General features: G+C 40.1%; 3 protein-coding genes across 3 annotated transcripts in view; 2 read left to right on the top strand and 1 right to left on the bottom strand.

The window, feature by feature from the left end:
* The window catches only part of KBTBD3 (kelch repeat and BTB domain containing 3), a 41379-nt gene extending 40773 nt beyond the window's left edge, over positions 1 to 606 (bottom strand). Inside the window, exon 1 of the mRNA XM_006216511.4 lies at positions 156 to 606. The gene's annotated coding sequence lies outside the window, so the exon portion shown is untranslated. The remainder of the gene's footprint in view (positions 1 to 155) is intronic.
* Positions 404 to 27390, top strand: AASDHPPT (aminoadipate-semialdehyde dehydrogenase-phosphopantetheinyl transferase). The gene is made up of 6 exons (XM_006216510.4): positions 404 to 735; positions 2304 to 2529; positions 13385 to 13506; positions 14136 to 14297; positions 23469 to 23540; positions 25341 to 27390. The coding sequence occupies exons 1-6, from the start codon at positions 553 to 555 to the stop codon at positions 25503 to 25505; spliced, it is 930 nt and encodes a 309-aa protein (XP_006216572.3). The 5' UTR covers positions 404 to 552; the 3' UTR covers positions 25506 to 27390.
* On the top strand, positions 14384 to 23417 carry LOC140698912 (uncharacterized). Its single transcript, XM_072970754.1, has 2 exons — positions 14384 to 19643; positions 20553 to 23417. The coding sequence occupies exons 1-2, from the start codon at positions 19388 to 19390 to the stop codon at positions 21167 to 21169; spliced, it is 873 nt and encodes a 290-aa protein (XP_072826855.1). The 5' UTR covers positions 14384 to 19387; the 3' UTR covers positions 21170 to 23417.
* Positions 27391 to 27736: the final 346 nt, after the last annotated feature.

Genomic DNA, 27736 nt, shown 5'->3' with positions numbered 1-27736 from the left:
CCAGCCACAGAAACCTCTCCCGCCGAGGAAAACTCAGGAGCGGCAGAGGCAGCTGAAGCCAAGAGAATCCTGTCCTTGTGGATAACAGGGGCTGATGCTGGTCCCCAGGACCAAGGCGCTGCCATCCCACTCCTCAGAGCCCAGAGATCACCCACCTGCAACTGCAGTCTCCGAAGTCTCCACCCCAGTCTCTCTGCCTCCAGAGGCCTGACTGCGATTGGCCTGCACCTCTGTCCCGTCAGCTCTCCTCCAAGTGTGAGTGGCGTAACCATCCCATACGCTGCGGGCCTTTTGTCCCTCCCTCCGCTCCCCGCCGAAGCCACGCCCCACGTGACGGTCACGCGCTGCCGCAGAGCGCAGAGGAGGGGCGCCCTCTCGGCTCCCAGGGGAGGAGGCGGCGGAGTCGGGGGCGGGGACGTGAGGGCTCTCGCTGACGACGCGCCGTTGGCGTAAGCGACGCCCCGCCCCCTCCGCAGGGCGCCGGGAAGAAGTGGGTGGGGCCCCGCCAGCGTCCGCGCCATCAAGCCCCGGTGGCGGCCAGGCTTTCGGTGCATGGTTTTCCGAGTCGAGCGATTCAGCCTGCTGCCAGCGATGGAGGGCGTGCGCTGGGCCTTTTCCTGTGGCACCTGGCTGCCGAGCCGAGCCGAGTGGCTGCTGGCCGTTCGATCGATCCAGCCCGAGGAGAAGGAGCGCATCGGCCAGTTCGTCTTCGCTCGCGACGCCAAGGCAGCCTTGGTACTGCAGGTCTTTTCGTATCTAGAGCCGGGGCGGGGGAGGGCAGGTGTGGCGGGAGGTGGGTCGGGCCGTGGGGACGCCCCCCTCCCACGCCGGCCTGGACCCCGGCTCGCGGCCGCCGCGGGGCGAGGGTGGTAGGTGCTGCCGCCGCCGGCTCGCGGCCTCCGCGCTCTTTGTAGTTGCCTCAGCGGCTTCGTTCGCCGTCAAGCTTGGCCCCTCCCCCACTGTGATTGAAACTAGGGGCCCTGCTTAGCCATAGAATAGGTGCTGAGGAGTAGGTTTTTTACCCCATAGTGAATGTTTTTATATTTTTACGTGTTACCAATTGTTTTTTTTGTTTCCTTGCGTGGGCCTATAGCGCATGCTTAGTGGGCTTGTTAAATATCCCACCATTCTCCAAGGGAGCCCTGTACGTGGTAGGCCCTAAGAAATACTGTTGGTGTGTCTTAGTTTAGCCTTGCTCACCGTCGAGCTGGAAGAGTCCAGCCTCCTTTTACCAGTGAAACTGAAGCCTAGGGAGGAGGATGCAGTCCTAAAAACATACCTTCCAGACTAAATATGTTGGAGAACGGTATTTTAAATATAGTTATTGATTTTAAATGTGTATTTTTAAGCGGCAGATGGAAACTTGGCGATTCAAAATGACTTCTGTGTAAGTGCAGTTTGAAACAGCCTCCGAGTACCATCACATCAGACGGTCTTGAAAATATGCCTCCATGGAAGCTTTTTTTCGTTTGAAATGTGGGTTAATTGGTAGTTTTTTGGAGGCATATTGGTGAATTTTTTTAACTTTTTTATAATTTGTAAGAAATTGTGAAATACAGAATCTTGCAGCTTTTAAGTCAGTGTTAGAACTGGGGAAAAAAAACTTGAAAGATTTTGCAAGGTATTGTGTCTCTTGTCATTCTTATACCCTTGGGTATTTTTGTATGGTTTTAGTGATTCTTTATGATAATAGAGGGAGAGAGTGGATGGGGTATATGTGAAAAAAGATAGGTCATGCATTGCTAATTGTTGAAGCTGAATGATAAGTAAATACTATCTAGAAATACACATAGGCACAGAGGTACAACAGCATTGCTCATTGGGGAATTTTTTTAATAATAGCGAAACTCGAGAAGCCTGATATATCCAGTAATAGGGAAATAGTCAAGTTGTGGTACCTTGATATTATAAAATATGCTACATTTAAATGTACAGGCTAGATGGTTATGTATAGACGTGAAATAATCTCCAACATTAGAAGTTAAAAAGCTTATACATGGTGGAATAGTACATATAGTAGGATTTCATATGTAGATGGATAGATAGCAAAAGGAGCTGCAAACGAACATAAATTTAGATACTTGGACGAAAGATTGAAAGGATGACTGCTTGTTCACATCTGTTACCTGTTGAGGGGAGGGAGGGCATTGCTTGAATCTTAATATGGTCGTGTATTTAATACATACATACTTGTAAAAACTGAGTATTTTAGAAACCCACAAAAACAGATTTTGTGTGTTACAGGCAGTGTTACCGAAATCTTTAGGATAGACATCAATACATACCAAATGTTTTATTAACAGGCTGGTCGTCTGATGATAAGGAAATTAGTTGCAGAGAAATTGAATATACCTTGGAATAATATTCGTTTGCAAAGAACTGCAAAAGGAAAACCAGTTCTTGCAAAAGACTCGTTGAATCCTTACCCCAATTTCAACTTTAACATCTCTCATCAAGGAGACTATGCTGTACTTGCTGCGGAACCTGAGCTGCAAGTTGGAATTGATATAATGAAGACTAGTTTTCCAGGTAACGTTGCATTTTTTTAGTACAAGAGTTATGGAGTGTTTTGTCTTAGTTCTTACCTTTTGAATACTCTCAGACAAGGAGACTTAGATACCTAAGTTTAGGGAAAATGTGCTCAATACTCAAGGGTACTGTATCTGAGAGAGCATATATCTGAAGAGGGTACTGTGGACTGAAAAAAAATGCACACCCTAAAAGTTGGGCATTATTCTGAGAACTTCGTGGAGGACTCAAGAGGCCCAGGAGGCAGCCTCTCAGATCGCTCTGAGGGGCTGCTCCAAAGAGGTGAGGCAGGAACCAGGATATATAGGAGTTTTTGCAACAAAAACCAGGTAGTCAGCACATCAAAAGATTACTGTCAATTAAAGAAAAGCAGACATCTCAAGTTAAGAAATTTAGTGGTTTTGCATGCGTGGGAAGATGCAAGACCTCATTGAAATCATCCCTTTGATATGCACCTTAACTGTGTAGGTCCAGTACGCTGCTTTTCTCCATCCTGAATCCCCTCAGCGTGCACAATTGGGGGTGGCTGCAGTGGCTGCTGGCTTAAGGACCACACATCCTTTGTTTACTATATAGTTCCTTCAACATTAAGAGATTTCTATATAAAGGATAGATTCTCCATTACTGAGGATTCATACATTGCTTTGCCTAGAGACAAAATGAAAAGAAAGATTTTGTTTTTGAATTACACTTCAGCTTGTTAAGTAAGACGAAATTTGAAACTATTTTCAAAGACATTTTGTAAAGAACAGTTTTTCATAACTCAGTTTGACTTTTTATTTAGGTAATAGATGTTAAATTGAATTGAACTCAGTGAAGAGTCGATTTTGAGTAGCATTCTGTTCAGAAGATATTTTGAAAGTATATGTATTACAATACTCGAGTGGAACAAAGAGAACTTTGTTTTTCCCACAACTTGAGATAACGTGTATTTGTGGTAAAACCAAATATGGCTCTTTGTAGCACATTTATATAAGTAAAAATCAAGAGCAAGCAATAATTACAATATTTACATGGTTTATATTTTGCCTTAAAATTTGTAATTGGCAGCTGTAGGAATTGCTGGCACTTATTGTGGGGTTGAGTATATCTAGGTGATTATACTAGAACTCAGGTTTTCTGAACTACTCTAATTCTCATCATCACTAACATTAGTGAGCACTTACTGTGTGCCAAAGCATTTTACTAAGTGTTTTACGTATATTATAAGGTGGGTAGGGCACAGTATTCTGTTATTTTTGTCAGAAGATAAGTAATGGGCTAAGAAGACAGCTATTAAAATCAGAGGACCAACTTCTTCCCAATTTCATAGTGCAATTTCCTGATCTTCACACTGAGTCCACCACAGGATCTTTGCTTATGTTTCCCTGGGACTGGAATATTTGTATTTGCTTTATCCCCCACCCTGTTTCTGCATAGATAACGTATTTACTGATTAGCTTCCACTTCAGTCTTACTTTAGTCAACCTTCAACTTAAGCCAGATTCTTTTGTTCTAGACTCTCATAAAATATATTTTCCTACATTCCACATCTCAGTTTATAATTATTTCTCAGGATGATTATCTTCCCACGGGTCTTTATAAGCTTCATAAGAGCAGGAACTATGTTAGCTACATCTGATAGTGGCTGTATCTACTGTCACATCTAACACCCTACTTAGTTCAAGATAATGCCCAATAAATATTTGTCAGATGAATAAGCAATCTGTGCTGCAGTAGAGGCTTCAGAGTATGGCTGTGGATCTCATCTCTCACCTTTGTTGACACTTTGTTGTCAATATCTTTACCTTGAATTTTCCCACCAGTTGGTTTTTCTCCATTCTGCTCATAAATCTTTCTATTATAACTCTTTCCTTAACTTTGTTCAGAAGGAGGCCCTGCTATGAGGACAGGGATTCTTGATCTTGACCCTGGATAAGCATCAAGTCATTTTTTTTTAACCTCCTGAAATTGTTTGCTACGTTTCGTATGCACCTGTAGACTCTTCTCGGGAGGGCATCTGGCTTTCAGCAGGGTCATAGAAGGCTTCTTGTGAAAGAACCACACTATAGAGGATTCAGAGTGAGCATGCGAACGAGCCCGCAAACTTCCCTAGCTTTCTGTGGTTCTTATATGAACTTTCCCTAAAAATCAGAAAATATTGGAGAGGCCGTTGCTCCTTAGAATGCAGCCAGCACAATCACATGGTAATGGGTGGTTCATCAGGTTGGTATCTGCCTGGAAATTATGCCTGTGAGACACAGATTTTATTACCAGTTGGCATAATGGGCAGTGTTGGCTTATGGGAAGTACTGTGTAAACTAGTAATTACTAATTGAAATTAATAAATGATAGGTAATTGAGCAAAAACTGGAGATTCTGTGTTCTGTTAATTATATTTTATTAGACTTTTTTTTTTTACCACCCCCCATCTTTTTTTCATTGTTCTTATTTGACTAATTGCAGTACCCAGGCCTTTTCCTATTCTTAAGCTGTTTCCTTGCAAAAAACCTATTGATACATCCAGTAACGCCCTGGGGAAGAGAGATTGTCCAGCTGTCCTTAGTATTGCTACTGTGTAACTGGTGTCTGAAGGTTGAATGGGCCCAGCATCATTTCTCAGTGAGAGTAGGGAGTAGACACTGGCTTGCTTCCCTGGTGATGCATTTGAATTGCTTTGCATCAGTGTGAGTGAGGAAATTGACAAGGGAAGCTCCCAAGAGCTGCTAAATGGGGAGGGTAAAACTGAGGATAGCAGCAAGGGAAGTGTACTTTGTTCTGGACGTTGTTATTAGCTTCTCAACCCTTAAGATGGAATGAGACTTTGGGGACATCACTAGTATATTGAAAGACTCAGTTCCGTTAACCCCATTTTGTCTGCAAGTAAACACTTAGGAACTTGTGGAGTCTTCATTCTGTGACATTTCCCATTTCTACTAGTGCCCGTCATTTCCTGCCATCTCCCAGTTCCCCCAGTGCAGCTGTGGCGGGGTGGGAGAGAATGTATCGATGGCTCTAAGAAGCTTTGGCTTTCTTCCTTCTAGCCAGTTGCCCACGAGGAGAAAACAATCGCAACCACCACTTTAGTCTCTGTTTAGTGGAGAAAGGAACCTTACACCACAGTAACTGATGGCACTTAGTAAATATTTGTTTAATGAATATCCAGGGAAGAGGGATTACAAGATACTGGGGGCCCTAGTATCAATAAACTGCCAGTACAGTATAATCCTAACCCTGGGGGGAAAGGTGTTTTGTAGGTCATCATTATAGTTTGCTGCACTCAGTTGGGAAGTATCGGCTGTTTTTCCTTCATTTTCTAAATTTTTAGCTACCATGAAAGGCCTTTGCAGTTGCAAGTATAAAAGTAGGATAGTTTTATGAATTGTTCAGTTTTGTTCCCATATTTACAAGCTAAAGCAAGATAAGATGGATACTATATAAAAATTATGATTTAAAATACAGGAAATGACCCAAAATATTTTTCGCCATCGTTTTACACTTTCAAGTTTACATTTTTGTTATAAACTTTGCTGGGTATTAATTGACAGGACAAAAATAACTTTTGAGATTCAGTACCAATTTAATAGCATAGAACTGCTTCTCTAGAACAGTTAAATTACGTACAGTGCGTATGAAGTGGTGATATTATATAATAGCTGCGGTAAAGCCTACTTGTCTCCTCCCACCGTACTATTTACAGCACTATTTTAATAGCTTATTAGTTAGTTCCCCCTCTCCACATCTGATCTTACTCAGTTCATTCTCTATATAGAGTTGGAGTGGTCTTTATTTATAACCTATAGCAATTTTCTTAAAACTTTTAGGTTGGTTCTTAATAAACTGCAGTCCCTTTAACATGACCTTGTCGTCTTGTTCTCATTTACCTATTTGCGTTTTTAGCTCCTCTCTCTGCTCACTATTTTCTGTCCACACTCATCTTTTATTGCTTTCCTGCTGAGGGTCATTTCAAAAAAGCTGATCCCTCTGCCTGTTCTCCCCACTCCGCCTTGAGTGTACTAGACCTGGAGGGTGAAACGTAGCCAGTACCTCAGGAAGGACTTCCCTGACCTCCTGATCATGTTTTCCTTCATGGCCCTTCTTGTTTGTAATTATAACTGAGTTACTTGATAATTATCTGTTCTCCTTTATTAAGTAAGTTCAGGAGCTGCGCTTGTTTTTACTGCAGTATACCTAGTACTCAGCAGAGTGTGTAGCACATAGTAGGTGCTCGGTAAATACTTACTGAATGTACAAATGATAGTTCTCAATTTCACTTAAAATATTCCTTACCTTTGTTGAAAATTGAAAAAGTGGGTGTGCAACTACAGTGAAAAACGATACCCCGACGATCTAGTCGGAATGCAAACCTCTCATCGGTGAGTTGTGATTAAAAATAGTTCTTCCTTCGAGCCTTCTTTCTTGCCCTCCATCTTTCTAGCTTCTTTATTTGAATCCCCATCAGATTCAATTTTCAACTTTGTTGCGGCTGCAATCTACAGGCAGCCCCCAACTAGTAATTTCTTACCTTTAGGATGGTTTAAAAGCAGTACGAATTCAGTAGAAGCCATACTTTGAATTTTGATATTTTCCCAGGCTAGCGGAATGCCATACCATACTCTTACGAGGCTGGGCAGCAGCCGTGAGCCAGGGCTCCCAGTCAGCCGTGCGGTCACGAGGGTACACAACCAGTACAGCCGTTCGGTTTTTCACTTTCAGCACAATATTCAGTATATTTCATGAGATAGTCAACAGTCATTATAATACAGTCTTTGTGTTAGATGATTTTGCCCACCTGTAGGCCAGCATAAGTGTTCTGAGCATGTTTAAGGTAAGCTAGGCAAATATATGCTGTTCCCTAGGTTAGAGGTATTAAATGCATTTTTGACTTAAAACATTTTCAGCCTAACAACAAGTTTATCGGCACACAGCCCCATCAAGGAAGATCTGCATTCCATTATCATTTCTGATCTGCATTCTTCTAGATCTACATCTTGCAGATTGTGCTTAATTAAAGCTTTTTTTTTTTCTTTTTTTCTTTTTTTAACTTGGAGATTTAGAGCCAGCAAGCAGCTTAAACCAGTCACATTCCTCTTTATTCTCTGAACACCTTCTGGAAAACCAGGTCTTTACTGGCAGGGAGCTTTCCCCCTTCCCAAGTTAGAGGAGGGGTCTTTTCCACTGTACAGAGGGTTTAAGTAGAGCCACAACATAGAACTAGTGTTTATTGAGTAACTTCTATGTGTTAAATGCCTTACATTCATGATCTTATTTACCCACTTAAGCCGAGGTTGTAAGTTAATTGTTATTTTATGGAAGAGGTTGAGACTTGCCCAAGGCAACTTAACTAAAAGGTAGAATATACTGGATTTAAATCCATACTACAAAGCCTTTATTTTTAGGCACTGCACTCTACAATGTATGATCTCTCAGTACTAGATTTTATTAGTATCTGTTTAAGGATTTGCAAATACAAAATCTGTGGGAAAATTCCATGAAACTGAGTTTAATTAATTTAAAGTTTTTGTGGAGAAACTGATATCTAAGAAGAGTGTACAAAATTTAGTAAGAGAGCGCTTGCCTTGCCATTTTTTAAACTTATATTAGGCATTGAAAACAAAAGTATATGGTGTTAGCAAAAGAAAAGATAGCTAAGAGAGTTAAGGGTTGGTGCCCAGTATTTATACATAAAATTTCAATTCATTGGTTAAAGATTAGTTTGTTTATTAAATGGTGCTGTAACAGAGGTTAATATTGTTAATATATAAAACACTTGTAAGTACTGATAGAAAAGCCACTTAAGACTCACCTGATGAATGGACGAAGGACTTGGTAACACATTTCACAAAGGAGGATATATTAATAACAGTGACAACTACCCCAACAGCCTTACGTTTATTAAGTAAAAGCTCTGGGCCTTTTATGTTTATTTCTTAGACTACCCTTTTTCTGTATTTTGTAGCTTAAGAAACAGCCATAGAGAAGTGAAATAAATTTAACAGTAAAGAAGTGACAGAGCCAGGACTTAAACTTTACTCCAGGGGCATAACACTAGAGTTAAGAGTGTGTGTGTGTGTGTATGTAGATTAAGTTGTGTCCGTGTACGTATTGGTTTCCTAGGGCTCCTAACAAAGGACCAAAAACTCAGTGTCTTAAAACAGTTAATTTTCTGACAGTTCTGAAGGCCAGAAGTCAATCGAAGTGTTAACAAGGCCAGGGTACCTCTGAAGACTGTGGGGACGAATCCTTCTTTGTTGCATTGCTGCAAGTTTTTACCTTTATCTTCATGTTACGTTTTTCCATCTATTCTCTGTCTGGGTCTAAATGTTTCTCTTTGGGAGGACACCAGTCACTGGATGTAGGGCGTACCCTAATCCAACATGACCTCGTCTTAACTGGATTATACTTGCAAAGACTATGTCCAAATAAGGTCACATTCTTAATTTCTGGGTGGGAATGAATTTTGGGAGACCCTGTTCAATCCAATACAGTGCATCCTGTGGCTCGCCAAAATTTGCATCCATCCCACATACAAAATAAATTCACCCCATGCCAGCAACCCTAAGTCATAACATATTCCAGCATTAACTCTAAATCCAAAGTTGCATCTAAATGCAGCAACTCAGAAAGTTCCAAATATCATTGTCTGAATTATCTAAATCAGATACAGGTGAGACTCTGGGTATGGTCCATAATGGGGCAAAATTCTCCCATCAGTGAACCTGTGACACTAGAAAATAAATCATCTCCTTCTGAAATACAGTGGTGGGACAGGCACAGGACAGACATTTTCATTTCAAAAGGGAGAAGTTTGAAGAAAAAATCATGGGTCCCAATAAAGTTCAAAACCCAGCAGAGCAAATCCCATTAGATTTCAAGGCCTCTTAATGATCTTGTGTGGCTCCATGCTCTGTCCCCTGGCCCCTTGGGGTGGCTCTACCCTGCCATCAGAATCCTTCCCTTTTCTTGAAGGGGAATACGTTTGCAGTCAAGTAGCCCTGGCTCTCTGTTGGCCCCTTTCTTGCCTGTGTGTGTTGATACATGCGTAAGTTAATCAGTGCACATTTAAGTAAACACTAAGGCAGCTGACGTTCAGGACTGCCTCGGTCGTGAGTTTCAAGATTAGGTAGTCACATTTCAATTTAGTGCTCTTTCTGCTGTATGCCGCTTGTATTGAAAGATTAATTGCTCCTTTGTTAGTAGCATACTAAAGGATTTGTGTATATCGTTTTTGAAGCCTGTATTAGCAGCTCAGACAATTTTGTTTTATTCTGAATTTGTACGGGCATAAATTCCTGGGTAATAGAGCTGATAGGTCAAGCCTTATTGTGTACATTTTAACTGAAATTTTACTAGACTTCATCTCCCATGGAAGCAAGATTAAATGTAACCTAGTACTTGAAAATGAAAGTACTAGAATTTCTAATATGACTTACTATCTCAAACTAGATTTTGTTACTTTGAAGCACACAGATGGACATTGCTCAACTGCCCCCTAAAGTAACTGGCCCCTTTTCTATAAGAAGAATGGTGAATTTTAACTGAGATACTGTTAGATATACACACCCGTGGCCGTGTTCTGAAGAGATACTGATGTAGGTGGGCTTTGGGGTTCTGGTACTAGCAGGATTTTTTTAAATAGGCTTGTAGTAGTAGCTAAAGGTTTTATCAACAGCAGTGGGTATTAGGGGTGGGGGTTGGTTCAGGGGCCCCAGCCCTCCACAAGTATGACTTTTAGTTGGCCCTTCATATAATTTGATTCACTCATACTCACATCCGTGGATTCAAGCAACAGCAGATCGGTTGCAATGGAAAAAAATTTGCATGTAGATGGACGAGCACAGTTCAAACTCACATTGTTAAGGCTTAACTGTGTGAATTATTTTGTTGTAGGTTACTGCTCTTTAAACTTTCAAGTTGCTGCGTGACGTTGGTTAGCTCATTGCAGAATGCTTAAGTTAATATCTAGTGCTGCTTTCCCTAAAGACTAAACTATAAGATGGGGGATCTGGTTTTTCTAAACTTGGTTGGTGGTTCTAAGTAAGTTTTTCAGTCATTTTATCTTTCCTATGTGTATACATAAGTTCGTGCATGTGCAGTAAAATGATTAAAATGAAGATTGGAGTAGACATGAATATGTATTGGGAGGCTTTGCCCACTTATGTGTCCTCTTCAGATAGTTTGAGACAAATGTACTGTTCTGATATTTTTTACTGGTTTTTTTTTTTCTTACTTTCAATTTCCTAGATAAACTAAATCTTGAAGAGTAACTCACCCACTGTGCATTTTCACCATCATGCCACATTGTGGCACTGTTGTTCTTTAGCTGAATATTTACAGTCATCTTTTTCTGTTGCTGTCAGATTTCTTATTTTGTGGAATATGATGCTCTCAAAAGTATATGAAAACATTCGTATCAGAGTTTTAAACTGTACACAATCAGTTATGATTGCTTTCCAGTGATTGTGCTAGATGGCTTTTTATGTTAATGAGTTTGGTTTTGGGGGGGGTTCACTTAAATTTTTTTCCTTGATTGCCCCATTGTGTTTAGTTAAAAATAAGAGCCTTGAAAGTTACAGAATTATAACTTGAAGAAACCAACAAACATAATGACACTGTAGATGACAACAGGCATATCTTTTTAAAACTTTAGGCTTTTTGATAGTATGCTGTTAAAACTACAGCTCCACTCAGAACATATAATGCTGTCTGCAAATTCAAGGTAGCTTTCTTCTCAGTGTTATTATTTACACTGTTTATGCCAAAATCTATTCAAGAGGAAACAGTTTATGATTTATGTAGTTTTGGTGCTTCCAGTATTTAAAATCTCCAGGTCTACCTTCGTCACTTTTGCAAGCTTGATTTCTTTATTTTCCTTTAGTGTTTTAGCTGTCAAGCCACTATATACTAGTGATGCTTGCATTTTAACAGGACAGTTTTTACTAAGCGGCTTAAGGAATTTAAGCAGCGGACTATCAGAGGGGGTTCAGAGCCTCAAAAGAGTAAGAATCCCCTGCCCTGGGATTCCTAAGGTCACAGTAATTAACTCCATGCTGTTACATGAAATGACTTAACAGTTCTGCAGGGCTGCATTTAGGAAAGAATAGCCTTTTAATGTTAATATGAGCAGATGAACAGTGGATGTTGTTGATTCATGAAAGTGGATTGTAAAGTTAACCTTTTTGAGAATAGTAGAGGAATAGATATATTAGTTAAATGTGTTTGATGAGCTTGAACATAGATGAGGATCTTTGCCTTGAACTAAAGGACCACATGTTATTGTAGGGTCATTAGAAATTCCCTAACTAGACAAGACTGTTTTGAATTGGGGTGGTGGGAGAATTATAGACACTTTTGTAAGAGAATTGTTTTTTTTAATATTTTCTACCCTTGAGATAACTGGGAAAGGTGCTTGGTTACTGTGTAACTCAGGAAAGGTAGAAGAAACTATAAACTCGCTATGAAGGTGAGGACCATGCCTGTTTCGCTCATTGTGATGCTCCTGGCATCTAGCACTGGGGTATTTTTAGAGTGACTGATGCAGTAGGCATTCTAATTATTGAGTTTTCATGGGGTTAGCTAGTGAAATGCCAATAAAGGGTTAAGTAGGAGGATTCGATGTCTTTTTTTTTTCTTTGCAGACGTGCTAAGGTTGCAGCCAGTTGGGAATGTCAGATTTTGAAGCTGAGTACTTCAGAAATAGGAATTGAGGGAGTAGACAAAGCTTCGTTAACAGAATCTGCAGGGGGACTACTTTCAAGAGGTTTACTGGAAGTAATGTAATCATAAGCTGAGGATATAGGGCAGTGGAGCACTTAGGAAGTAATTCACCACATTATAGTTAACACACATTTATTCATATAGTGAACCTTTATAGTTCACTTACCTTGTCGCCAGACTTTCTGGTCGACCAGTGAGGCTGTAATCATGTGAGGGTAAGAACCGGGACAGCTTTGGTTTTCCTCACTAGTTCAGTTCATGTTGGTGTAATATTTGTATACATGCTACACACTTGTAGGATAAATGAATGGTTATAGAAGGTTCCTGCTTAGTAGTAAAGATAGACAAACACACAATATTTGGGGACAATATAATATGAAAGGCATACCATATATTTTAATTTGTGTCTTAGCTTTAATTCTGGGAGTCAGAGCCTTTGAGCTCTGTTTATATTTGGGATGCTGTATATTTTTTTGTCTGTGGAACAGTAGAGCTAGGGATATACTTCAGATTTTTTTTTTAATGAGCCAAAAGAACAGTAATTTAAGTCTGTTTTTATTTGAAAAAGTCATATTAGAAAACATTTTTAAAAGCAGTTATTGTGAAGGAGGTTAATGTATATTAATTTTCAAGTCATAGCAATAACTTAGAATAAAAGAACACTCCTTAGCTTTCTACCAGTTTCCCAAAAATTATAATAAATTGTTCCCTACTCTTCCTGTTATATAGTAAAGTAAAAATTTAAACCTCACGGTAGTAGTGCTCTGTTTTAAGAATGCTTGTTTTGGGAACTCTGATATTCTGTTGTACATAGGAAATTCCCCCTGTAATTTAAGATTTATAATAGGTTTGGGTGCTAAATTTTATCAGATTTTTGGTGGGTGTCTATTTATATGACCATATGTTTTTTCTACTTAAAATAATACTCAGGAGTTTTACCGTTAAGCTAGCTGGCTGTCTCTAGGTTAACCCCTGCTTGTCATGTATGTTATTCTTTTAATTCTCAGCTCACTTTGATTTGCTGCAGTTTTGTTTAGGATTATTTATTGTGACTGTATTCAAAAGTAAGGTTGGACTGTAGTTTTCTTTTAGGTGCTGTCTGTAACAGTTTTAGTCGTTGGAACAGTTATTTTTAATTCTCTGTTTCCTCGGTTGACAGGTCGTGGTTCAATTCCGGAATTTTTTCATATTATGAAAAGAAAGTTTACCAACAGAGAATGGGAAACAATCAGAAGCTTTAAGGATGAATGGACTCAGCTGGATATGTTCTATAGGAATTGGGTATAATTTGTTTCTAGTTTTGAGAGTAAACCCATGTGGTGATTCTGTTATCTTTGCTAAAAACAGAAGAAGTCCTTTGGTTACCCTGTAGTTCATACAGTGTTCAAAATAATTAAGTCACTACTTGGGAACTTCATTATTTTTATGTATTCATTATTACATTATAATGACATTTAAGAAAATTTAACATGCATTTAATGCTCAATTAGAAGATACTCTTAAAGCTAAAATAAGACGTTATATTTATCATGATTTATAAATAAGATTTAATGTTTTCTGTCTTAAAGGGTGTCATACACATGAGGCCTTATTTAATGAACACGTACACTATTCATTGCTAGAAGACATGTAAATTAGTTAATTTAATTTAATTTTTGTAACAACCCTATGAAGAACGTAATTTATCATTGCATGTTACACCTGAGGAAATGGAGGCACAGGGAGCTTAAATGGTTTGTCTTAAGGTCTCACAACTGGTTTGTCTCCATGCTACTATAAGGGTGAAAATGAATAGCTTATAGCCATAATGTAGTAAAGGATTAAAAATCCACATGTGTTGGGGACTGTCATTTTTGTGAAAAATGTTGCCTACTAAATGCTCTCAGAGAATATGTCTTTCTGTATCTTAGGCACTGAAAGAAAGCTTCATAAAAGCTGTAGGTGTTGGATTAGGATTTGAATTGCAACGGCTTGAATTTGACATCTCACCATTAAACCTGGATATAGGCCAAGTTTATAAAGAAACACGTTTGTTTTTGGATGGAGAAGAAGAAAAGGAATGGGCATTTGAGGTAAGAAATTTACCCGAATTGCTGTAACTATAGTAATTTCCTTATTTTGTGCATGTGAATATAGGCTTAAACTTGGGGGGGGGGCTAGTCATTGAAACTAGACACGTTTAGAATCCATTCCCGGTGCTCTGGAGGTGAAGTCAGGGGTACTCTGAGCACCTGTAACATTTAAGCTGATACTTAAAAGGTAAGCTGTAGTGTGGTAAGTAAAAGGGAAGGCAAAAGAGGCCATGGAATAGAACAGCTTTGTTTGTATGAACAACTAAAGGATACCGCTCCGGCGCCGTACTGTGTTGAGGGGATTTGAGAGAGATTCTAGGTTAGGCTGTAAGATCAGGTAGGGCATTATGAGTCAGTTAATATATTGGTCTCTCTCTTTGTTTTCTCTGTCACTGGCAATTCTTGGCTGCTAGTGAGAGAAACCTAACAATATTTTAACTGAAAAGTCATGATAGTAGCATACTAGAGTGATTTGTGTAATTGTCTTTCAGAATCACCTAGGGACTGGAAAACTCCGAACTCTTTCTTATCTTTTACTTTTGCCTTCCTCGCTTCATTTTTCTCCCACCCTCATTTCTCATTCTCTCCACCAGCTTTCTTAACTTTATGTGGTCTGGGTGGCAGGAAACATAACTGCCTACCATTTTTACGTGTAACAATTTGTAGTTTAAAAACCCAGAGATCGGTGAACTCCCTTTCTATTCAGACCCTCAAAGTCCTGGAGAAGGGGCTCTGGCTTAGCTTGGGTGTGAGGTGCTTATCTCTTGACCAATCATTGTAGCCAGGGGAGTGTGTGACAGCTTGTATCAAGTGTCCGTAGCTGAGCAAATGGGTTATACTATAATGTGGTTGTTCCTGCGGTCATCATCTGAATCGTGTGCAGAGAAGGTCACGGTAAAGAATTCATGATGAGTGGGCAAAATAGAAGGTATTTGTTCACTAATTCTCTCAAGGGACTGTAACAAGTGTCAAATAGTAGTAAGATCAGAATTGTATTTTAAGAGCAGGTTCTGTCTATGGAGGCATAAGGGGTTAAGGAAGTGAGGTGTCAAAGATGTTATGATCAATTCTGTGACTTACAGGCCTGTCTGTTGAGCTACTGAATACTGGAGAACAAGTAGGAATTAAGTTTGCCACACCATAGAAACACCTAAGTGAAGGTGTCAGGTAGTTGCAGAATGAAAGGTCAGGCTAAAGGGAAAATCATAACCATTAACGTGTGGATGGTAGTTGACGTAATAGGACTTAAAGTTGCAGCAGTGAGATCACCTAAGTTAGACTTGAGAAAGACCTAGGGCAGAGTCCTGAGAATACTATTTAAAGGTGGAGTGAGGAGGAGACTGAGAAAGAATGATCAAAATGGTAAGAAGTAAAATAAGAAAATAGTGTTAGGGGATCCAAGGGCAGGAAGTATTTTGAGAGAGACCTGTGTCAAAACTGCTAACATACCAGATTTCTGGTCAAGATGGTGGAGTGATGGGACCACAAGCTCCCCACCCCTCCTGACTACAGCAAAACCAGAACTGACTGCTAAACAACCATCGGAAAAAAGGATGGAACCCAGCAAAGAGATCTTCAACTGGAAACAGGGAACCATAGGACGGTAGGAGGGGCATGCTCATGACATAATCGGGCCCCATTACCCCACAGGTGGGTGACCCACAAGCTGAAGAATATTTCAGTCACAGGGCCCCCCTCCCGTCACAGGAGTGAGCGTTCTGAGCCCCACGTCAGGCTCCCCAGCCCGGGCTTCTGGCATTAGGTGGAGGAGACCCCAGGACATCTAGTTTTGAAGGCCAGTGGGGCTTAACTCTAGGAGCCCCACAGAACTGGGGGAAAGAGAGACGTCATTCTCTTGGGAAGCATACACAGAATCTCCCGTGTTCCAGGTTCAAGGGAAATGACAGTGATTTCATAGGGACCTGGACCAGACCTGCCTGTGGTTTTTGAAGATCTCCTGGGGAGGTAGAAGAGGGTTGCAGCTCACCCAGGGGACATAAAAGCTAGTGGTGGACATTCCAGGAGTGTTCATCTACATGAGCTTTCCTGAAGGCTGACATCTTGATCAGATCGTTAGTACCAAGACCCAGCCCCACCCATCAGCAGGCTTCCTGAGTCACAAACACCTCTAGGCCCAGCCCTACCCACCGGAGGTCCAGGTCCAGCAGTGGGCAGGCACCGTCGACTCCTGCCAGGAAGCCTGTGTAAGCCTCTAGTCCAGCCTCCTCCAGCAGGGGCAGGTACCAGAAGTAAGAAAACAACAATCCCACAGCCTGTGGAAGGAGCCCACAGACACAAAGCAGATTCTACACTGGGACTGGCTGGACCCTGGCCCTTGGGTGACAAGAGGGGAGTGTACTCCTCGGACACATAGGACGTCTCCCACAGAGGGCCACTTCTCCAAGGTCGAGAACATAAGTAACCTACCTAAAAATACAAACAAGAAGACATACAGAATGAGGCAGCAGAGGAGTATCTCCCAGGTCAAAGCATAAGGTAAGAAGATAAAAGAAGAAGTAAGTGAGGAGGAGATAGGTAATTTATCTGAGAAAGAGTTTAAAGTAATGATGGCAAAGATGTTCAGAGAACTCAAGAGGAGTATAGATGCACGGGGCAGAGTTTTTCACGAAGAGTTGGAAAATACAATGAATACCCAAATAGAGTTGAAGAATTAAATTACTGAAATGAATAACACTAGAAGGAACCAAGAATAGACTAAATGAGGCAGAAGAACACATCAGTGAGCTAGACTGGCTCACTCACCGGCAAGGCTCTCCTTCAGATTTGATGGAGAAATCAAAAGCTTCACAAACAAAAACTTAAAGAATTCAGCACCACCAAAACAGGTTTACAGAAAATGTTAAAGGAACTTCTCTAGTCATCAAACCATAAGAAAAGAACAAAAAGAAGAAAGAGGGAAAGAAAAAAGACCTACAAAAGATTGCTTTGGCAATTTGAGGTCTTTTATGGTTCCATACAACTTCTAGAATTGTTCTGGTTCTGTGAAAAATATTGTGAGTATTTGACAGGGTTGCGTTGGATTTGTAGATTGCTTTGGGTAATGTGGCCATTTTGATAATGTTGATTCTTCTAATCCAAGAGCACAAGATATCTTTCCATTTCTTTGTATCATCTTCAGTTTCCTTCATTAGTGTTTTACAGTTTTCAGAGTTTAGGTAACCTCCTTGGCTAAGTTTATTTCTGGGTATTTTGTTCTTTTGGGTGCAAAGAAAATGTTTATGGCAGTTATAAAATTCAGGATTTTAAAGTGGGGGGAAAAGTGAATGAAGGGCTGCAAATGGCAAAATATCCTTTTTTATGGGTGAGTTGTATTCCATTATGTATACATGCTACATCTTTATCCATTCATCTATTGATGTGTACTTAGGATGCTTCCACGTCTTGGCAATTATAAATAATGCTGCTGTTAAAAAAAAAAGCTGCTAACATACCATATAAGGTAGGGATTCTATCAATTAAAGAGTAAATTGTATTTAGAGTACTGTATTTTAATTGAAGTGTAGTTGGTTGACAGTGTTGTGTTAATTTCTGGTGTTACAGCAGAGTGATTCATTTATACATACATATATATTCCTTTTTGTATTCTTTTCATTATCAGCCATTATAAGTATTGAACACAGTTCCCTGTGCTATACAGTAGGACCTTGTTTATTTTATACATAGTAGTTAGTATCTACAAATTCCAAGTTTCCCAATTTATCCCTCCCCACTGCTTTTCCCTACTGGGAACATAAGTTTGTTTTCTATGTCTGTGAGTCTGTTTCTGTTTTGTAAATAAGTTCATTTGTATCCTTCTTATTTATTTATTTTTTTCAGATTCCACATGTAAGTGATAACATGGTAGTTTTCTTTCTCTTTCTGGCTTATTTCACTTAGTATTGTCATACTTCAGGTTGTTGCAAATGGCATTATTTTATTCTTTTTAATGGCTGAGTAGTATTCCATTGTATAAATACGTCACAGCTTCTTTATCCTGTCATCTGTCGATGGACATTTAGGTTGCTTCCATGTCTTGGCTGTTGTACATAGTGCTGCTATGAACCCTGGGGTGCAGGTGTCTTTTCTAATTAGAGTTTCCTCTCAATATGTACCCAGGAGTGGGATTGCTGAATCTTAGGGTAAGTCTGCTTTCAGTTTTTTAAGGAATCTCCATATTTTCCATGATGGCTGCACCAAACTACATTCCCACCAACAGTGTAGGAGGGTAGGATACTATATTTTTAATAGGTTTTTTTTTTAAGTTTTTATACTTGGGTAAACATCAGCCATTGCATTCATGGAGAATCCTTTATTTTAATGGTGCCACATGGAGTAGGCCTCGTAGCAAGGTGAGGAGGGGAAGAGTCAGCAAGTGAGCCGGCTGTGCTTCAGCTCTTTGGGTGGCAAAGATGTTTGAGTTCCTGGGGACCAAATAGATGCTTCAGAAAGTGGTAGCCACCGGGCCTGAAGTTTCCTGAAAGAGGAATTCCAAAAGAAAGGCAATGGGTGTTCTACTGTGTGTTAATTGCTGAGGGTGGGAATTACAAGATTACAAGAGTCAGCTGTGAGAGCTGGAAGTATTCCATGACAGTTCTCAGGTGCTCGCTGAGCCAGCATTTGGATACTTGATGGGACCCAGGGTTCTGAAACTGGTTTGCAACAGTATTAGGTCATTACTTTGCCTGTTTTCTCTATCCCCTTCCTGTCTGCCACCTACGTTAAGGAAACCAGAGCAGAAGAGGAGGGTGAGACCAAGGAGAAGAATGTGTTCTTGGATTGAAATGGGATTTTTTTTTTTAACTGAAAGGGACTGAAGGGCTATGGGGTTTGCCTAAGGGCTTGTCCAGGAGCTGAGAAGGGAGATCCATCAGGGCATATTTGAGGGCATATATGGAAGAATAATTAAATGTACCTGAATCTTTAGCCCATTCAGTGTACCAGTTAGAAAAAATATGAAAATAATATATGTCATATGTGTATTTTAAGTGTGGATTGTTTATTCTACAGTAAACAGGCCTGGGAGGAGAGGGTGAACTTAACAGAATGAGTGTGGTGGTCCAGACAGCCAGAAGCCAGAGGCTGAGGAGGGCATGGTGAGAGCACAGAGCCAGGGGAGGCTGGGGTCACGGAGCACAGGTGTCAGGGCATCTCAGTGCTTCACAAGCTCAAGTACCAGTTTAGGCACGCAGGTGAGGAAGGGCTGCGATTTCAGCATAGAGATTTCCGTGTGCAGCTGTGGCATGCGTGATCTTCACTGTCCTGGCCATTCTCTCCTTCACTCTTTTCCGCTCTCACTCGTACACCCTGAATTTACCAACGCTGGAGCAACGAGAGGCAGCAGCACAAGTGAGTGGGGGAGCGTCTGGATTTAGGAGGAGAGATGGAATCGCCTCCCTGTTGGAGGCTTCTAACCCTGAATTAGGTTGGAGCTAGGATAAGTGGGAGGAAGAGTCTTCATGAGATGAGGGTAAAACTTCATTTGGGTCAAATGCTTTTCAGAGAAAACTCAGTACTGAGAATGACCAGAAGGGTCATTTATGAGATCTGTTCAGGATTTCATCCAGGGAAAGAGAAAAACGAATTGTCAGAACTTGCTTTAAGGAAAAGGTGAGAGAGAACCAGTTGCCCTCTGTTCCCACACTGTGGAGTCCAGTTCCTTTGGTAAACTGAAAATAAGGCAGGAGAAGCCTCAGCCCTCCCCTGCTTTTCATGCCCAACTTGCTCCTCTCTCCCTTCCCTGCTGTGTAAATAGCCAGAGTCACAGCCAAACACTGGCTTGATTTTTCCCCATATGTAAGTGATGACTGTATTTACTTGCACAGGCTATTTTCAGAAAGTTCTTTCAAAAGTGTTTTAGAGGTATTTTAGAAAGTACTGTTACCTGGTTGGAGACAGGACAAATCCCTGGAAACAGTACCTGTCAGGACACGTGCGTCTCTGGACACAGTGCCCTCGTAGGACATACGGTAAAATTCTGGATGCCAAGAGAATAAGGAGCATTTATTTACTTGGAGACTCAAAAGAAGATTTTGAAATAAAAGTTATAAAGGAAATGAAGATTAAAAAAAAAACTGCTTAGTGTCTTGAATACTATTCAGGAAGAGAGTGTATTTATGAAATGGGAGCTGAGAGCCTTGGGGGAGGAATAGGCTTGTCGTTAAAACAAGGCTGTTGGCGGAAGATGGTCTGTGAAACCGTCTAGAAATGTTACAGAAAAGACTGCAGACTAAACCCTAAAACTCTTCTGTCTGAAAGGTACATTGCACCATTGCCGCCTTCCAAATGCGGACATCTCCCCAAGCGTCCGCTCCTTTCGTCGGTCCGTCGGCGGCAGCAGTCTCAGCCAGCCTGCCGCTGTGTGCGTGACCCCAGGCCTTCCCCGCAGCTGCGGGCTCCCCTGCCTCCTGCCCCTGGTTCTCGCCGCCGCGCGCCTCTGCCTGGCGGCTGCACAGCGCGGGCACCGCGGGTCCTGCAGGCGCGTCGGAGCGCTCTCGCGCTCGGTTTCTTTTTCTCGCTGCGCTCCCTTGATGGTACCGCCATCCAGTCACCTCGGGCTAGTAAAGCCCAGACCCGCTTCTGGTTCCTCCCCTGCGCCCCTGGTCATGCCAGTGCCTCTAGTGAACAGTGGCGGGCCCCGTTCTGAGAGCCGTTCCGGCCGCCGCCGCTCCCCAGGTGTGGGCGCGCTCTCCACCGCAGCGCGGACTGATGCGGTAGCCGCCTCACTGGCTTCCTTTCCCACCGTTTTGCTTCAGCCGTCTCCATTTCTGGCCGTCACTTCCCTGGATACGTACTCCACGTTGCAGCCTGCTGTGTGTCATTCTTTGACTATCGCCAACCCTCGTCTATTTGTATTTATTTTAATTCTGCCGTGATCTCACCACCCTGCCCCAGTCTCCCCCTTGCTTTCTCCTTTAACAATTTAAGTCCAGCTCAGGTGCCCTCTTTATTTCAAGACCATGCTCCTCCCCCCACCACTTATGGCATACCACATTTTGCCTCATAATCTTTGTACTTACCTACTTGTTTCACTTTCCCACGACTCCCTGAGGGCAGGGGCCATATTTCACTTAGTATTGTAGCTGTTACATAATCAAGAGTCCACTATTTATTACATCAAGTCCAAAGGATTTCCCACTTACCTGAATATTGCGTCTCACACCTGGAAAAGTAATATTCTTAAAAAAAAAAAAAGAAAGCTCATGCCAAGAGTTTTCATAGGCTCTCAATTTTCATAACCAGTTTCTGTTAGGAAAGTTACCACCAAACAGTTTCAAACGATGAGATTAGATGAAATAGAAATTCTTTGCTTTGGTTTTGAAAGGAAAGCTTTAAAAAAAATTAACATTTATGACATGTTTTTTTTTCAGTACTTTGACTGTTGGGGAGAAATTGTAAAACTTGAATGTTACTATCTCTTGAAAAAATAAAATATTCTTGCTCCCTTTGGGTTTGTTGAAGACTTTAAGGAAGTTTTGGTATTCACAATAATTTTATGGATAAAAAACTATAAGCTTGGGAAAATTTTGAAAATTTAGAAACTTTTTCAATTTAAGTCTTAAGTTCAACAGCATTGAATGTACTGGCTTAACTAGCTAACTAGCTTGCTGGTTCCATTTCTTTTTTCAACTAATATTTATTATAGATGTTGTTTTAGGCAGAAAAGATTCAGGGCAAAACTGATCACCTCATAGAGCTTTTATTCTAGTGAGACATCAGTGTTTGGTAACTGAGTCGTTATGAAATAACTTCTCTGGTTTTGCTGTGTCAGATTGCATATTTATATGATGTTGATGAGGTCTGAGTAGATACCTGGTGAGTCTTTATTTTGATAGCAGTTTCATTGAATTTTGGCTTGTAATGAAGGAAGTAGGTAGACTGAGCAGGGCTTCTCGGCAGTTTAGCAGACAGGCTGAATAGAAACTGATTATTGCCCCGGTTACCTCTGTTGTTTTTCTTAGATACAGATACTACAAAACTGCTAATCTAAGTGGGATTTCAGAAGTAATTATAGACAAAACATCTGTATATTGTAATGTTTATATTATCAATATATTTAGTGTAAAGAATGAGATAACATGCATCAAAAAGAATAGTTCTGTTTATAATTAAACTTTGACCTATTAATTTTTCTCATACTTAGCTAGTTATATTTTTCTTCCTCTTGAAAAAATTTTCCTAAAGTTACCATTTTTGAATTTCATTTTTTGCTAATTTGGTATCTTAAGGTGTGAATATAGGAAGAGGATGAAGGATGAAAAGTCCTTCATATCATTTTTGATTGCTGTTTCAACTGACATCTCATGGAAGAATGCCTTAGTAAAGTGGCTTTTGGGGGAAATTTTGTTTAGTGTTTAATAGTCATTCATAGTTTTCTCTGGTAACTGCCTCCAAGTCTATTACATTTTAAAGCCCCCTCCCGCTCTGTCTCATACATGGGGGGAAGTAGGAAATTGTACATTTTGTAAGTCTTAAGTTATGAATTTCTGCCATGATTTCCCATAGGCTATAGTAGGTAAGCTAAATGCTTATAAACCAATGTTGCGATCCAGTTTTTTAAAATTTACTCTTTAGGCATATATAAAACTAACGTCACCAGTCAGGGCAGATGGCTTTCTAAGTGTGCCTCTCGATAGGAAACTGCATTTATGTCAGGAATGCATAATCTAAATCTAATCACTAGAACCATCAGACCAAAAATGAGCAGTGTTGTATTAATAAAAAGGTTGCGGGGTGGGGCTTATTTTAAAATATTAATGTCATAAAAGACAAAAGAAGAGCTAGCAAGACATGACGACTGAATGTAATACTTGACCCTAGACTGAGTCCTGCCTGTCCTAGAGTTAGGGAAATGGTGTAAAGGATTGGATTAATTCACCAAATGTGCAGTACAGAGAGTAGATTTAAGTATGATTTCAATGTTAAATTTACCAAAGTTATTAGCTACTGTGGTTATGTGAGAGAATGTCCCTGTTAGGAAATATATATTGAAATATTTCAGAACACAGGGCCAAAAGTTACGTGACTTCTCCTTAAATTGTTCGGGGGAAGTGGAGGCATATATGTATATGTGGGGGGGGGGTTGGAGAGAGAGAGAGGTTTTTTAAATGTAAATAGAATTGGTCTAAGTTTGCATATTTAGTATTCTGTGTTTACTTGCGTTTTATTTTTCAGGAAAGCAAAATAGACGAGCATCATTTTGTTGCAGTAGCTCTTAAGAAACCCAATGGATCTAGACATCAGGATGTAAGATTTTACAATTTCTCTGACTTTTTCCTAAAAAATATGAACTAATGTTGAGTTTGTTATTTATTGATGGAAATAATCATTTGGTTTATATTAGGTTAGTGGTTTTGACTTTTTTTTTTTAAATATATAGACTTTAGACGTGTTTTTCAGTATCCTTAAGATCATCTGGGATTTTACAGAAATGTTTTAAAAGCACTTTACCTACTTTTTCTAATTCAAATACACTTAAATATTGCAAAGAAAAAATGTTGGTAATACTGTCCTAGTAGTTATATTTTCGGTAGGAATTTAAGATAGGCGCTGTCTTGGTCATCTTATAGTGGTTCATTTCCTGGTGATCTGAGGCTGTCTTGAATATAAGGGTTCCAAGTCAAAGGTACTGAGTAGTGGAATTAGCTGTCACATTAAACTCCTCCCCCTTTTTATAGCACTCTCCTAAATTATTCCCAAAGTTACAGTGTCAGACGTGACATTCTGGCATAACATCAATTATTTCAATTAAAATCTATTTTTACTTTCTTTTGCTGTTAATTGGTAAGTTGAGAAATTTTTTAAAAAAGAAACCTCAGGGTCTTGACTCTCAGCCTACATACAGTTGTAATTCTGTTGAAGTATTTATTTAAGGAATACTGATAACTGTTACAATAATCGAAATATATGCACGTTACGTTACTATTTTTAGGGAATCTGCATGAGAGAAGCTGGTATGATCAGTATGTTGGCATCATTACCTCTAGGGAAGAAGCTCCCTCTACAGATCATGCCTTTGATAGATTAAAAAAGATGAAAATTCTTCATAAATTAATCTTTCTTTAAAAGGGATGACCTGTTAAACTTGACCCCTGTTATCTGAAGATGTTCTGACCCAGGTTATCTGTCCTTGTGTGCTCAAGTCTCAGCATTACCCTTTCTGCAAGTACCTTATTTTCAATAGAGCTTTATATTTTTTAGTAACATTTGCACATGGCAGTAATTTCTGTTTCCCTAGACGCAGCAATGTCCTTTAGGCAGCAGTGACAGAAAAGGGCAAGGGTACTGCTCAGAAGGCCTGGCTGGGTTTCAGGCCCAGGTCTACCATTTAACCTGTGTTGTAAGCTTGCATACATTGATGGATCTTCCTGAGCCTCAGTTTCCCCATCTGTAGAATTGAGATAACAACCATATCAGCTTAGTTGTGAGACAGAAATCATATTAAATGGTTACTGACCTTGTCATATCAGGTGGAAGATGTGAGTACTGTCTTTACTAGAATGTATAGACAGACTGTTAGAGATGGTCCATGCTCGGTTGAGTTGTGAACAAGGCTTCCATCAGAGTGTAAGATAGAGGTTAAATTTAGTGCTGAGTGAATCATTTCTTAATGAAGGGTTGCATCTCTGTGGTTACGAGAGTCTTACGCCCTCTACTAGAGTATTTCTCAGAAGTTTGCTTGGTGGTCCCTCCCTATCAGAATAACCCACCTGCCTGTTAAAGTTATGTACCTGGGGATCCTTTTCATGTCATCTACTGAGTCAGAATTGTTGAATGTGTGACTCAGTAAATCCTCATTTTAAACAAATGTAGGTTACTGTTATCTACAAAAAGTTTGAGAATCACATTATTTCATATTTTTCTTGATTTTATTATATTGGCAACACTAATACAAGAAGTAAAAACAGTTATCTAGAACTCCTACTGTGTTGTAATTTAATGTTACTGAGATCTAATCATCGATTTCTTATTTTCCTAGTTACAAAATTGACCGTAAGATCAATACGCAGTGTAACATTCAGGTAATCTAATTTTTTTCCCTTTTAGGTTACATCTCAAGATGATTCTAAACCAACCCAGAGGCAGTTTACCGTTCTCAGCTTTAATGATTTAATATCATCTGCTGTCCCTATGACTGCTGAAGATCCTTCCTTTTGGGACTGTTTTTGCTTCACAGAAGAAATTCCAATACGAAATGGTACAAAGTCATGATGTGATTTTCTTGGTAACAAAGGGAAATGAAAACTATTCTTCTGTAGTCACTAAAAAAAAAAAATCAATGCCTGATAGTATAAGTTTTGTTTCACAAAACAGTTTAAAAAAGAAAAAAACTTTTCCCATTAAAAGGGCAGACTCCCAGGTCAAGATAGCTCACTAGAATTCACGTTGACCCCTTCTCCCTCCCCAAAGTCACATAGCATCGACTGAAAACATAGAGATCGGTGGCAGATTCTTAAAGTGATGCATGTTCGTTGTAGGGAAAAAATAGAAAATGCAGATATGCAAGAAGGAAATAATTGAATTCCTTTCTTTCAGAGATAACAGTTTCAGAGGTAATTATTCCTAAAACCTGGAGTATCTTTCCAGACCTTTTTCTTGGCAAGAAATCCATATTGATATACTTGTTTTTTGTTTTTGGGGTGTTTTCATGGGAGCATACTGTTTTTAATTTTTTTTCTCTTAGCTGTACATCTACTGTTTATAAATAGAATTCTGTAGCATAACTTTTAGTGGCTCTAAAGTAATCTGTTGTACGGTCATTATCAGGATGTTTTTGACCAGGGGTAACATTCATATATGATTGACTTAAGTAACCAGTGACATTTATTGTCTCACATGACATATAGGTCAGAGGTGTGGTCATTAAGGACTTTTTTTTGCCTCAGTCTCAGTTTATCAGTTTTGCCTCAGGCTTGTCTCCTTCATGGTCACAAGAGGTGCTGATGTAACTTATGGCTTCACATCTTCATAAAAATTGCATCAAAAAGGCAGGAAAGATTGTCCTTTCGCATCTCAGTTTCGTCAGTGAGGAAGACCTTTCCCTCTTAAGCAGCCCCGGTAGATGTCCCCAAAGTTTCTGTTGACTCAGATCAGGTCATTGCAAAAGCTGAACGCAGACACTTTTGGCCTCTGTGGGAAGTGGACTCCTGGTGAGGAGGCAGCCAGGGCAGGGTGTGGGGAGTGACGCGGGGGGGGGGGGGGGGGCGCTGCTGGCCCCCGGGGAGGCGTGCCGGTTTGCCCGTTCTTCCCTCTGTCAGGCGTGGTGAGTGTCTGTTCTTTTTACTGTGAACAGTGGTGCACTGAATACCTTTGTAACCACATCTTGAAGTACGTGTTTAATTATGTCCTTAAGAAAGTAGATTTCTAGAAGTGGAATCATTGGTTCAAAAGGATTAAACATTTTTACGGCTTTGATAAATACTGCCAAACTGTTCTCTAAAAAGGCTGTACCCTTTACACTGCCAGCTAGTGTTCTGTGTGCCCCTCTCTCACCGCCCCCCATACTCCTGCCCGTGTATAGATACTGTTTTTTTTTTAATGTAATCTTGGCCAATATAGGTGGAAAGTGGTACCTTATTTTTTAAATTTGTGTTTCTTTCATTACGAATGAGGTTAATATATCAGTGTTGTTATTGGCTGTATTCCTTTTTTATGAACTGCTCGTTCAGTGTCACCGCCTGTTCTCTTTTTAGTAAATAGGACTTAATTTAAAGTGGGAACATAGTGTAAAAGATGCCAAGACCTTCATACTGCTGACAGGACGGTATGGTTGTAGCGCATGTCTTGGGGAGTTAAAGTCTTGTTATTCTTAAATGTCAAGAAATGAAATAATTTCATTGTTTCTGTTACTAAAATTAAAAGTTGTGTGTAAATTGTATAAAATGAGATACTTTGCTTAAGTAAAAAGAGAATGTTTTATGATTTTTCATTTCATTAAGCATGCCCAGATATGCCAAGCACAGTAAATTAACGTTTTTAAAAGATCAGTAGCATTTGTAATAGGCGAGACATTGTTATCCGTAGCATGAATGTAGTGGTGATGTGAAAAGCTGTTTTCTGACTTGTCGTTATAATAATAAAATGATTTAACACTGAATTTTATGAGCCAGGTGCTATGCTTTAATTTTGTGGGGCTTTTTTTTCCTGTTATTTCTTAGTTTCACATACACACAGTTCAGAGTAGATCTATACTTGAGCTGGGAGGGACCGCAGCACTACTTCATGGCCACGTTTCGCTGAGTCTAGGCCCATCCTTTGCATTGTACCATACCGCCCAGTGTATAGCTTTATTGGTTTCTATTAATAGTTTCCTACATAGGAACTCTTGATGGGTTGACTTTAAAAAGTGGATCTGTGTATGTATGTGTGTGTGCGCATGCAAGTATTCACATACGCTTTGTTATTCAAACTCAGGAATTGAATACATTTGGATATATTTTCAA

This window comes from Vicugna pacos, chromosome 10 (assembly GCF_048564905.1).
Source record: "Vicugna pacos chromosome 10, VicPac4, whole genome shotgun sequence".
Lineage (NCBI taxonomy): Eukaryota > Metazoa > Chordata > Mammalia > Artiodactyla > Camelidae > Vicugna > Vicugna pacos.
The sequence above is the reverse complement of the archived record's forward strand: the minus strand, read 5'-3'. Positions and strand labels throughout refer to the sequence as shown.